The 14,019-nt window shown below is 40.5% G+C and overlaps 1 protein-coding gene across 1 annotated transcript; it reads left to right on the top strand.

Moving 5' to 3' along the window:
• The first annotated feature begins 1,080 nt into the window (after nucleotides 1-1,080).
• On the top strand, nucleotides 1,081-13,574 carry vtg3 (vitellogenin 3, phosvitinless). The gene is made up of 28 exons (XM_078285537.1): nucleotides 1,081-1,120; nucleotides 1,469-1,489; nucleotides 1,592-1,743; nucleotides 2,529-2,780; nucleotides 2,888-3,049; nucleotides 3,145-3,293; nucleotides 3,379-3,529; nucleotides 3,925-4,082; nucleotides 5,545-5,710; nucleotides 5,908-6,033; nucleotides 6,294-6,512; nucleotides 7,206-7,423; nucleotides 7,543-7,640; nucleotides 7,737-7,861; nucleotides 7,990-8,091; nucleotides 8,211-8,330; nucleotides 8,526-8,715; nucleotides 8,836-8,923; nucleotides 9,149-9,334; nucleotides 9,440-9,575; nucleotides 9,670-9,838; nucleotides 10,465-10,574; nucleotides 10,666-10,752; nucleotides 11,460-11,669; nucleotides 12,519-12,664; nucleotides 12,914-13,052; nucleotides 13,177-13,290; nucleotides 13,505-13,574. Exons 1-27 carry the CDS (start codon nucleotides 1,081-1,083, stop codon nucleotides 13,282-13,284), a joined length of 3,828 nt encoding a protein of 1,275 aa, XP_078141663.1. The 3' UTR covers nucleotides 13,285-13,290; nucleotides 13,505-13,574.
• The last annotated feature ends 445 nt before the right edge of the window (nucleotides 13,575-14,019 follow it).

Here is a 14,019-nt window from a genome sequence, read left to right as displayed (position 1 = left end):
TTATCTGCTTTGTCCCTCCCCCAATATGCAGGTGTGAGAGGTACAGTGCAAGAAAATTTCAAATATTTACAATTTTTTTGAATAACATTGTGCAGGTTACCACAGTACAGAGGGTGAAGAGGGCGGGAAAGCGGGAGCAGAGGGTTCTTGGTGCTTGGAATACAAGAGTGTTGCAACCTCATGGCAGGCGTGTGTATGTCTGTGTGTGTGTGTGTGTGTGTGTGTGTGTGTGTGTGGGTGGGTGGGTGGGGGTGGGACTAGGCTTGGAACATTTCCTTTTGGCAATATTGTCTATATCATGGTGGAGAGCGTTGTGTGTTCAATCGATGAAATACGCCGCAAATCTGATTGAGTGAAAGACAAAAAGAATACATGTGTGCATAAGTGTGTGAGAGCAAATTTTAGATGAAGGTGAAGAAGAAGAAGAAGTGAAGTCACCTTTTTGTTTCATATTTACCATTCCCTGTCTGTTTTCACCTACAGTTTCTTCCCTTTCATTTCTCTTGGGTCAAATTGACCTGAACATCGGGTCAGGGACGTAAATGTGTCGGGGGGGCTGGGGGGGGGGGGGGGGGGACTACTCAGTGAAAATGTGTTCTTTCACGTGTTCTTCACAGAAAATAAGCCAAGGCCATGGAGTTTCAGGTTTAGAAAATAATTCATAGTATCATTTTTCTTTTAGTAAAAAAGTTTCCGGTGTTCAGGTTCATTTTGACCCGAACACCACATTAAACAAACTTTATCAGATTGTATCTAGGCTGTTTTTTGTAAGACTTTAAAAGGTTAGGTTTTGTAAGTTGGTCTTTTTACAGAACTGTCGGAACTATTTATTTTTGACAATGTCTTTCATATGTCACTGATGTCATTCTGACAATGTCACCGGTCAACACGGCTCAATTGCAGACACTACTTTCTCCTACCTACCTTTGTCCCCATGTTCTGAATATGTTTACTTTAAACCAGCCAAATATCTAAACCAAACTGCAGCCTGCCCACAAGCATCTATGCTACTCGTTTTCCCACAGTGACAGTATATAAAGGAAAAATGTGAAATGCTAGCCCCCACTCCTGGATTTCACCATGCGGGGGTTCCTCCTCTGTTGCCTTGTGGCCCTGGCCAGTAAGTTTTTATTGCTTTTGCATGAACGCCTTGTAACTTCAGTTTCAGTTCTATTCATATTTTACTTGAAAAGAAGGTTTATACAATTCTTAATGTATTGGGCACGACTCATAAGCCTTGGGTTCATGAGACCTTTTTTACAACCTGGTGCATAATTTCAAATGCATTCCATCAATGAAAAAATAAGATGTTTTCTCGAATTCTGAAAATGTGATGCTTTGGAAAGGCGAGATATTAACTTGTTTACAGCTGTTCATTTACCTGTTCATCATTCATTCAGACATGAATGTGCTCAAATATTCATAAAAATTCTCAAATGATAATATTGATGTTTTCTTACAATTTTAGCTTGTGAAAGCGTCCATTATGGTGAGTGTTTTTATCTTGAACAGAATAATAAAATGAGCTTATTCAAAGGCTGTCCATATGGAACAAGTAAAAATTATATTTTATTTTGGTAATACATTTCAGAGCCAGGCCTGAACCCTAGGAAAACCTATGAGTACAAGTATGAGGGAGTGGTGAATTTTGGACGTGGCATGCCAAACCTTGCAGAGTCAGGAGTGAGAATGATGTGCAAGGTGAAGATAGCTGGTGTGTCTGCACAAACCTTCATACTTCAGGTAAGGCTAACAATTTAGAATATTGAAACTTTCTAAGCCTAACAAGCTATGAGTTAATGAGGAATTAAATAGCAAGTTGCTTATCATAAATATTGTAACTGAGTAGGACATCATTAGTAATGACATGAAGTTAAATTAGTTAATTTTGTATCTGATTCATAGTAAAGAATGTTATTGCTAGTATATCATTTGCCATTTATCATTTATTCATGTATTATAAAATATTTGTATGTACATTTGATAAACATCTGTTAAAAAGTTGCACAGACCTTTGCAGCCCCTCATCAGTTTCATGTGAAATTGTTCAACATGTAAAAATGTGTACATTCTTTTACATTTTTTTTAAACCATTTGTATACAAACTTTAAGTTTTATGGGGCGCCAATTGTTACCTTGTGAATTTCGTACACCTTGTTTGATTTTGTCCACAAAATGCAGAAACAACAAATGCATGCACGAAAATAAGTTTGTGACTTGGCAGATTACGACTTCAAGTGCCTTCAAGTTTGGTTATTCAATGACTATAGTGTTGATAATATATATTCTACTTCAGCTATAACTTTGGCGTGTAACACAATGTAAAATGTGGCAAACAGTTCTAGCGTGTGCCAATCTCTCCACAGCACCTGTGCGCCATCTACTGTTTGAAATATGCATGTATGTTGTATGCATGTATGCTGACATTTTGACACTGAACCATAAATTAGCCAGAAAATTAGCCATATACTTCCCATGAATATGTCATATGAATGATGCAACTGCTCATTTCATTCCCTGGTTCAAAGGTTTCAGATCTGGCCTTCGAGGAGTTCAATGGTTTCCCTGGGAAGAATTCCTTTGATGCCTCCCCAAAGCTCACCAAGCGCATCGCGGCCCAGTTTGTCAAACCCTTCATGTTTGAGTATGCCAGCGGACGTGTTAGCGACATCCATGCTCCTGCTGAGGTTTCTGACACTATTGTCAACATTGTGAGAGGGATACTTGGTTTCTTCCAAGTCACTGTCAAGACCACCCAGAGAGTCTACGAGCTTGAGGAGGTATGTGGTCGAGTCACAACTGGCCAATGATTTGCTCTACTCTCACCATAAAATCTCTAAAGTATCGGAAACATGTAAGTAAATAAGTCAATTTATTTTGTCTACAGGTTGGCATCCATGGATTGTGCCAGAGTAACTATGCAATTGAGGAAAACATGAAAACAAAGGAGATGATCATCACTCAAGTTGTTGATGTCAGTAACTGCAGGGAGAAAGCAGCAATTTACCGGGGAATGGCTACGACTGTTGTCGACAAACTATCCAAAGAGGTCTGTTTATCTCACCATGGCTAGATCTGATTCCACGATAGTAAATGAAATAGGCCGTAGTCAATAATCTTTTTTGTTTGTGTCCTCCAATCTAGAAAGGAGAATCGGTCGTTTCAACTGTGAGATATGTTTACACAGTCAGACCAACAGCAGAGGGAGGTCTCATTGCCAGTGCCCACGCTCTGGAGCGACAGCATTTCACTCCCTTCAATGTGAAGGGCGGTAGTTTCAAGATGCAAGCAATGTAAGACAACGCAATATCTGCAGATTCTGCCCACTCACCTCCAATGCTGATCCAAAATGGCCACTTTAAATGTCCTCTCTTGCAGGAAGGAATTGGTGCTGCTGGGTGTTACTGACACAGCTGTAAGCTTCACTGCCGGCCCCATGGAGAACAAGGGCAGCCTGGTGTACAAGTTTGTCGATAAGGAAGCCAATATCCCCATTCTGATGGAAAACCTGGACGACCCTGTGCCAAAGGTAACAATGATATTTTGGTGATAGATACATTTCATATTCATAAAGCACTTTTCCAGAAAGAGGCAGAAAGTGCTTTCCAGAAAGATAAGCAGAAAAGAGAGGAAAGAGAAAGAGAAGAGAAAAGCAAACAACAATAAGCAAAGCAAACAATAGATAGCAGCTATGATAACAGATAAAAGGGGCAATCAGTAAAATGGATGGATATGATGAAAACAAATATTATTAAAAGCAATTGAAATTTCAGCATTCAATATTTCTAATATAGTGGATTGAGTCTCAAAAAGTGCAATACATTTTCCACCAAGGACCTACCCCACCACAGTGCCATAATGCTATTTTGTAAATGTCTAAGCATCACTTTCTCAAATGGTAGTTATCTCTGTTTATCTCCACAGGCTGTTGAAATGATTAAGCATTTGGCTCAAGCTAATATTTACCAGATTGACAGCGCAACAACTGAGGAAACCATTAAGTTGTATCAGCTCCTCCGTGTGATCCCCTTTGAAGGCCTCGAGGCGATGTGGAAGCAATTTGAAGGAAATGAGGAACACAGGTGAGTATTTAGCTATCATACAAAGCTCATCTTTGGTCCATTTAGGATAATCACGCAGAAAAATTCCCATCCCACAAGTTCTACAAAATATAAAGAATGCAACCTTTTCAGCATTCAAGCAGCAAATAAATCAAACCAACTGTAGTACTACTGATGAAAAAAACAAGCAAACCCCAATTGGTAAAATCTCAGTTTAAAGTCACAAGGAAACATCATTTCAATGGTGTCTATCTTGCTTCTATAATTTGACTTATTTCCAGTTGAAACAGAGTGTTTCACATAATTCATTGAGCTTCACAAATTCCTGATTCTTCAAAGGGAACAAATTCCAGCCACCGGGACGCAACCATGGTTATCTTAGGAAATGGATGGTTGGTTTTCAGAGGTGAACGCCCAGAAATACCATGTTCCACTTGTGTCACTTTGAAAGTTGTAAAGATGCAGGTTTTTTATGATGGGAGGGGCAGAGGGAGGGGTGTCCAAAAATCTGTGATGGTATTATTGGGTGGAATTACATGGAAAAAAAACTGCATGAAAATACGTCATTTTGTGACGGGTGGGAGTTTGGGAGTGATGGGATGGGATTTTGATATAAAAATACTAGAAAATACAAATTGTGTAAAAGTTTTGACACTTATTGTTAAATAGGCGCACGTTACAGTATGATACAGATAATTATCTAACAAGGTGAAAAACATTTTTCATTTTGTTGTGACTTTAAAAGGTATACTATGCAGGATTGCTCCCCTGCAGGTGTAAAGATAAATGACAAATCTAAATCAAAACAAAGAGAGAATCTGTCTTCACCCCTTACCCACAGCCGCCCCCCCCCCCCCCTTCCAGTCATCACCGCATACACACACCCTCAACGAGCAAATAGAGAATATCATGTCTCTAACACAAACACACCAGGACCATTATCATCAAGGCGAATAATATTGATTGACCAATTATAGATGCACATTTGCAAGGCTTCTGCCAAACGACCAGATGATCTTCATAAATAGAGTTAGCAATTATAGCTGATGGGCAATAATGTTATTTCTCCCTTATGTGCTGTGTTAGGTCGCTCTGCTCTCTGTACATTCATTTACAGAACAGAAAACAGAAGACAAAGTAAAACTAGACCAAATCGAAGTCCTTGATTCAGCAAAACTGTTGGCATAACAGATGAACAGCTTATAACATTAGTAGCATCCTGCCACTACATAGGTGCAGCATAGCAATAAACATTATGTGACAAATTCAGTGTAGCACATTACTATTGATGAATGACATTTTCACAGTGTACCAGTGTAATGAAAAGCTACATCTGAGCTTGGCATTTACACATCTTTACGTTTTATTGTTTCTCTTTCGTTTTTTTTGGAAATAAGGATCATCCTCATCTAAGCTACATAAGTGATAAGACCATTGAATTTCTGTTTAATGCATTTTATCTTCTTTGCCTTGTGGTTGTTAGACGTTGGTTTCTGGACATGATCGTTGAGGTCAACGATGCCCGAGTCCTGAAGTTCCTGGAACTGAGGTTCAAGGCTGGAGACGTGTCTGCCGCTGAAGCTTTGGAAACCCTTCTGTTGGCGTTTAACCATCTCCAGGCTATTCCTGAATTGGTTGAGATGGCTAAAGTGAGCTCTCACTAAAGAAGAAGTGATTTGCACAGTGTAGGAACATGACACCATGGGCAGTCTCTCTATAACAAATGAGAGATGCTGAAATATATCAAGGAAATTGTTTCAGCATCAATCGTAAGTAATAGAAAAGGCTTTCTGTGGGAAATCCAGATGAGAGATCCAATAAAAAAATATTGTCTCTCCTTTCCCAGGAGTTCCTGACCATGCCCTTCAGTAAATCCAATACATATGTGTGGCACACTGTGGTGCTTGCCTACGGCTCCCTGGTGAATAAGTACTGTTCCTATTACACACCTTGTCTAGTAGCTGCTGTTCAGGTAATCAAACAAAGCAAGAAATCCATTTTCTTTAATACATATTTGAGACATCCAGTGAAAATACGACAGTTTACTAACCATATTTTTTATGACATGTGATAAGAATTTACTGTTTAAGCTTAACATTAACCATTAAAGCTTATTCTTCTCATGCCCTCATTGAAAGTCACTCTGGATAGTAGCATCAGCTAAATGCCTAACATGTAACATGCAAATGTGGTGTTGAATACTTGTTTATTTTTGGTTAACCTCCATGCTAGCCTCTGCTGGACATGGCCCTGGATGGTCTGAAGAAGGGCAGTGACGCGGACATGGTCCTCGCCCTGAAAGCCCTGGGGAACGCCGGTCATCCAGGCAGCATTAAAACCATCATGCGCTTCCTCCCTGGAGTGGCTGCCACCCCCGTGGAGCTCCCCCCCCATGTGCTGAGTGCTGCTGTGCAGGCTATGAGACTCATAGCTACCAGAGACCCTCACAGTGTAAGAGCACTAGATGGTGTGCAGTAACACTGGAAGATTTATAGACATTCAATTATCAAAGCAATATAGTATGTCTTCATATGCACGTATTTATGCTATAAACATGATCTGTATCCCATACTCTGAAAATTTTGAAAATTCAATCCAATTCAGAATAAGGGTGCGTTCAGATTAAGCAGTGGTTTACATGAACTCTGGAGCATTTGCTTCTTTATTTCAGTTCATTGAGAAAAAAATTAGGTGAGAATAATGCCATTCAAACTCAGGTGGCACCAAATAACCACGCTGAGACACCTCAAAATGCAGTTCTTGGTCCTCTACCAAGCAAACTGTGGTGCGGTTCATTAGGAGTGAGAATGTAATCTGAACCAGCAACAGGAAACAACCCCAAAACACAGGTTTTATGGGTATAAGGAGAAGAATGTTGGCATCTGAGAGCCAGCAGCTCAAAGTAGAGAGAGACAAGAAAGATTGGGAGAGAGAGACAAAGAGAAACAAAGCTTCTGGGCCAGAATCAAACCCAGGACATTGAGTTTACATGGTATGCCCCCTAGACCATTTCAAGAAATTTAGTGAGACTGTGCTGCAATAGAATGAGATTTCAGAATTCACCCCAACTGTGGGTGGTAGAATGTATCAGCTAAAGCCCTGTTCCTCTTGGATTCCTTATCATTATAACACTTCTGCTTTCAGGTCCAGGACATCACCATGAGTCTGTTCGTGCAAAAGGACCTCCCCGTCGAGATACGCATGCTGGCCTTCGTGATCCTGTTTGAGACTAAGCCGCCAATGGCTCTGGTGTCCACAGTGACTGCACACCTACTGGAGGAGAAAGACCTCCATGTTGCCAGTTTTGCATATTCCTACATGAGGAGCTTTGCCAGATCCAGCACTCCAGACAATCACTTCCTGTGAGTGTAGCAATGCAACAATGTTTGGTTGATTGATTATCACATTTCATATGAGATTCAGTGCTCTCCTGCTTTTGATTTTTATCATTGAAACTTTTTTTTTGTGGTCTTTGCCATAGCTCAACAGCCTGCAATGTAGCCATGAAAATCCTGGCACCTAAATTCGGTCGTCTCAGTTATCATTACAGCAAAGCATTGCGCATGGACTGGTTTAATGGTATGTTGAAACAGAGCGGCACGACTGTAAGTTGAAGCAGTTTCTGTGATATCTCTGAAAACCTTATATGACAATTTAGTGTCTTTTTCAATCCAGATGATTTCCTAATTGGCACAGCCTCAGAAGTCCTCATGCTAAGAAGTGCAACAAGCATCCTCCCTAGTGAGATCTTGATGAAAGGAAAATTCTACTTCATTGGTAGAATTCTGCAGCTCCTGGAGGTACAGTACAATGGAGTTCAATACTTTACCATGACAACCTTTGTTGTTAATTGGCACCTCTCTACCTCTACCTCTACCTCTGTACCTCTCTTAAATAGTAATCACTCACTTTTCCATTTGTGCTATAGTTGGGTATCCGTGCTGATGGAATTAAGGAACTGTTTGGCGCCAACATCCCTGGATTACAAGGAGATTTTAGTTTCAGTGACTTCCAGGCTATTTTCAACGTGGTGAGTTTATGACTGAGATTTGAAGTGTAAATTGTCACATCTATAGTACCTCTGATGTGTCAGTTACTCGAGGTTCAGCTTTTTTCTTGGGTTGAGTAATAAAGTTGTGTCATTTTCAGCTCCAAAACTGGGAGACTTTGCCTGAAGACAAGCCTGTTCTGTCTGCCTATTTACGGGCCTCTGGACAGGAGTGGTTCTTTGCTGATCTGAACAAAGAGTTCATTCATGAAGTCATCAAGGTAAGATGAAGGCATCATCATAACAATTAATTAACAATTGGACTCATACGATCCAATTTATCAGTAAAGCATGAATTATGGTCCATCTCTATGTCAAAGCCAGTTCAGTTAACAAAAGGACCCTAAGTTACATAATGTCACACAGTGTGCCAAACCTGTTACATGCTGCTCTCCTGTGATTGTACTTCTATGCAGGCTGTCAGTCCTTCTGCAGGCAAAGAAAGCCCTGTCTGGGGTATGATTGAAAATCTCCAGAGGGGCATTTCATGGCACAAAACCAAGCCATTCCTGATCTTTGAGACTCGCTATTTCCAAGCCACCACCCTGGGTCTCCCACTGGAGATCAGCAAATATTATGAAACAGTCAATGGCATCACAGTTAATGGTGAGGACTCCAATCCTACAGGATATGACCAGCCACACAAATCTAATCAGTGTTGATGAATCATGAAAATCATCTTTTTTATTTGATCTAAACCATTAGCAAATTTTTTTTCTTATGCAGCCAAGGCCTCAGTAAATCCACCACTAACCGAGCGTCTTGGACAACTCCTGACTTCTGAAATTTCACTGGAGACTGACGGTTTTGTTGGGTAATTATATTCAATGTTCACTGATGTGTAGACATAATTAAATTATCCAAAACATACCATGTTATTTGAAAAGAGAGCTCAAGAAGATCTCAAGACATTTCCCCAACTTTATAGTCGTGTTCTGCTAACTTTGTAGACCTTGTCTCTCCATCGCCACATTGCCATTGCATATTGGAACTGAATTAAAACTGAGTTAAAACTATTGAATTCAATTCTATTTCATAGTTTCACCAAGGATTTCTGGGTTTTCCACGGGATCAACACAGAGCTGTTCCAGTGTGGTGTTGAGCTGAAGAGTAAATTTCCAGTCGCCATCCCATGGAAGTTTACCGCCAAAATGAATATCAGAGAAAAGAAATTTGAGCTTGACTTCCCTCCTTGCAATAAAGAGTTTGAACTCGTCTCCATCAAGTATGTTTAGCGGTTGTATTATACAATTATGTTTAGGTTATATACAAGTTATCCACAGTGCAGCCGATATGCCAACTTATTCCACTTTCCCTTTCCGTCCAACAGCTCCAATGTGTACGCAGTCTCTAGGAACATTGAGGAGCCCGCTTTGGCTAAAATGACCCCAATGATGCCCAACGCCGTGGACGCCAATGATGAAGTCGTTAACATGGGCCCCACAGTTGTGAAATCTGAGTCTGAGGTACAATCAGAAGGTTTAGGGGGAGATTAGGAGTTCGATTCAGCTGCTGAAGATTCACAGAACTCAATATGTCTCTTACAATTCAATCAAACAGATCATGCCATCAAACTTGTGGCATCCAAAAGCCAAGATGTGCGCCGAGAGTAACATTTACGGAGCAAGTCTCTGCGTGGAATCTGAGCTGAAGAGAGAGTATTACCATGAGGAGTACCCACTGTACTATTTCCTGGGATACACCCACTTGGCATGCAACGTTGTCCCAGGTATGTCCAATATTATTTCAGAATGAGAAGCAGTCTGATCTCCAGGTGCATTTACATGTTGCCTTGGTGACACGGTGTACATAACATCAATTCAGCAAAGTCAAAAAATACTGTATTAACAGATCCAACATAAATTTTGAGTGTAAGGGTCATACACAGAAAAATAAAGGTGCGAACTGGAACCGAAGACGGTTCTTCGGAATGACGCCACAGAAGAACCATTTGGTTCCACAAAGAACCTTTCAGACCAAGGTTCTTTAAGGAACCATTTCTGCACTCCTTTGCTTAGACACCTGCATTGTGTTTTTGATCTGCCCTTGTATAGCCTCATTTGCAATTACACAATATATACTATGAAGGATTTCGGTTATTTTCCACATTTATGGCATCACCTACCATTCAATAACTAAGAATTAAGAACCCAAAGAACCATATTAAAATGTTCTTGAAAGGTTCTTTGTGGAACCAGAAATGGTTCTCTTATGGCATCACTCCGAAGAACCATTTTCGGTTCCAGTTTGCACCTTTTTTGCTCTGTGTGTACAGTTCATGCAACAAAGAAACACTATAATTTCATCACTGTATGTGGATGCTTATGCACGTTTAACATGTGTCTCCTTCATTAGCCCAAGCAATCAAACCTGTTGACAAAATCCACTTTGAGGTTAACGCCGGACCAAGCAGGCATCCAATGAGCGTGCACCAACTGCTTGAAACTCTGAGGAGGCTTTCCAAGGTATTTGGCTACGCTTGCACAGTTATTATCACAACACCTGTTCTGTTGTTTTTTCCATTCAAATTCTCCTCATCCTTATTTATGTTTACAGGAAGCCACCAAGCAATTAAGTCTGTCCTCGGATTCATCCTCAAGCAGCAGAAGGTCTCATCACAGTCGTCCTGACATCGTAACAGAAGTACGCTAAAGCAATCTACAAAGAGTGACACCCTAATTTATGTTTCACTTTACGCAATGGGCAGTTTCAGTGAAGCAATCCGATCGTTCAAATACTGTATGTGTTTCAACTGTGCTGATCCCATAAAGCATCACCATTATACCCAGTGCTTCACAACCCTTTTCCAGTCGTGCCACCCTTTGAACATTTTCAATGTCCATCTTATCAAGTCATTTAGTCTGATATTCAGCCTTGAAATCTTATTTTTCTTAAACCAAGAGAAAAATTCTGCCAATGGGGTGAGATAACTCCACTTGTTACCAATGCAGCTTCACTTGTTTCAGGAATTTTCTAGAAATTAGTGTCAACAAGTCAGAATAAGGCAGGTCACTGCACTACTATCAAGAAAATTACACTTGATTCTACAAAAATCTTGAAACAAGCTGATTTGTATTGGAAACAAGTAAAATTATCAAACCCCATTGGCAGATTTTTTCACTTATTTAAAAAAAATGATGAATTTGGGACTCAGTAATAGACTAAATGACTTGTTAAGGCCGCACCTGAATACAGCATTTCCTGAAATTGCCTTTGTTTGATTCTTCCCTTGATTCTTGCCTCATTGTCCCCTCCACAACCAATGTTACATGATCAGTACTCAACCATACTGGATATGATGCACCCAAAACCATGAAACCTAATGAACTGTTTTCCATTCTATTCCTTAGGGCTGGGACTCCACACCTGAAGCTGTGTTCAACATCAAAGCCCTAGCCATGAGTGGCAACACGAAGCCCGAGGGTTACGATGCAGCGGTCTACTACACGCCAGAGGCAGACATCGAGAATGTCCAGCTGATTGTGTCCCAGGTTGGAGAAGAAGCCAACTGGAAGATGTGCACCGATGCCACTCTGAATAAGGTCCATGCCGAGGCAAAGGTAGATAATACATAGACAGGAAGGGCAGTCGGGTTATTTTGCTACGATTTATTCAGATGTGTATCTTGTCGTGTGTGCATTTTGCTTGGCTTCAGCATTAAGGAGCTGTAATTTGAGCATGTTAAACGTGCAGTTCAGTATTCTGTGACTTCTATCGGCCTCTATTAGTGAGCAGTAGGAATTGCATCAACAGTAGGAATTGCAACAACCTTGCAACAACACCCACCTCGCTTGTCCCGTTGAGGACTGTAAAAATAAAACTGCCTTGTCATTTGCTTTTTTGGCTTGAGAAGGAAATGTCTTGCGATGCTGGTCGCTCGCTCGTCCTCCACTGTTGAGGACTGTTGGAAATTCTAGTAGGTGAGGAGGAAGATTGGGAATGCTTTTGAAATATTTCATTCCAAAACAGAGTACAGGCTGGAAAGTGAATTTTGACAGGCAGAAATCTCAGCACCTTGTGAAGTAATTGTTAAGTCATTGGCACTGAGCAACAACCCTATCAACCCCTCACAAAAGCAGCAAAAATCTTACTTATGGCCCCTTTAACCTTTTAACAGACATCCCAACCGAGTGATAGAGCTGACTTTGAGAGTGAAAAAATACATGAGAAGAAAAATCTGTCTATCAGCTTGACTGGTTTGTGGACCAATCCACAAAGAAAATATCGGAGGTTGATATTTGAGTTGCTAGTGATGACAATTTAAAGTAAAATAATTGTTTCCTTAGCTCTTTCCAGGGGTGACTGTTAAGGTTACTGTATTATCTATGAACATTGCAAGCTATGGATGAGGCCAAAGTCTGTTATTTGGAGAGGCTCCTTTCATGATTGATCTCTTGTGTATGGACTAGGCGCACATGAGATGGGGAGCTGAATGTCAGTCCTATGAAATGTCAATGAAGGCTGCCACTGCACATCTGCCCGGCTCCAAGCCAACACTCAAGGCCAAGGTGCACTGGATGAAAATCCCAGAATCCATGGCGGAGATAGGCAGAAGGTGAGCTGCGTGGGAAGCATCTTATAACGGGGGCAGTTCAGGACTATTGTATTGTGATGGGAGGTAATAGGTGAAGGGAAAGGAGGAGGAGGAGGTGGTGCAGGTAAAGCAGGACTTCTATTCATAATTTTAAGCACTCACTTTGCTTTACATAGAGCGAGGGAAAACATACTCGGTGTTTACGATTATGACAGACACATACTGCCACATTTTGCTGCTAAATTAGTTGTTTTTTTTTACCTTCCCCAGAGTTGAACGATACATCCCAGGCATGGCTTTTCTTCTTGGCTTCTACCAGCAACATGAGATAAATGCCAAGCAGGAGGTTTCTGCATCAGTTGTTGCTGCCTCAGCAGACAGCATAGATATGAAGCTGAAATTCCCAGAGGTGTGGGAGGAAATATTCACTACCAACATTTTTTTTTTATGCATAAATCCTAAATCCTTGCATTGCATATAATTGATCTTGACTGCTGTATTTACACGGTTGTGTCATTTTTGTGTCTTGTCAGTATACTGTGTACCGCCAGGCTATTCCTATTCCATTGCCAGTTGCCAGTTTTCAGGAGTTTCAACACTACACCAGCAACACAACAATGGACAGCTTTGGAGATGCGTAAAGACATGTGAGCTACACAAGCCAGCTTGATTGAGCATAATTGAATGTTCCTCCTAATTTTATGCATGTCTGTAAATTTGTTTGTGTGTGTGTGTGTGTGTGTGTGTGTGTAGCAGCGGATGGCAGTTATGACAGTTTTTTCTGAGCAAAGCTGACAAGCAAAAATAAGCAAAGAGCTATGCCGCTTTTGCTTGTTTTATAAAATATGTTTTGCGTTGCAGAAAGACAACACAGCCCAGATGGGAGCCAGATGCCTCTTTCACGGAGATAACACTGCAACCAAAATCTCACCGCCACGCTGAAAGTGAGGATCATAAAAGATGTATCAGTAATCCGTCAGATGTCAGTAGTTTGGAAATAATCTGCAAAGGTCCAGATTTACTCATTTGACAGCATGTAAATATTTGAACACCCTCCTTTGAAGAAATATTTTCTAAATTTGTGTTTGTCCCAAAATATTGTATCTTCATAGTGGACCGACTAAGAAATGTTTAAGCAAATTTTGCTTTTTGATTCACATTAAAATGCAGAGCAGCATCTGTTCTTTAGTTTTCTTTTGCTTTACCATTACTACTTCTAACTATATATATCTCCACCAAGTTCCATTTCTACTTTCTACTTCTACTAAAATATGCACTCACTAAGATTAAAGACTATATAGAATAGATTCTAAAATTGTCTTTCCCTGAGCTCTTGATGAAAAATACTTGTGATAACCAAATTACTGATATATTGT

Source organism: Centroberyx gerrardi, chromosome 9 (genome assembly GCF_048128805.1).
Source record: "Centroberyx gerrardi isolate f3 chromosome 9, fCenGer3.hap1.cur.20231027, whole genome shotgun sequence".
Classification (NCBI taxonomy): domain Eukaryota; kingdom Metazoa; phylum Chordata; class Actinopteri; order Beryciformes; family Berycidae; genus Centroberyx; species Centroberyx gerrardi.
This window is presented reverse-complemented; position numbering and strand designations above follow the sequence as displayed.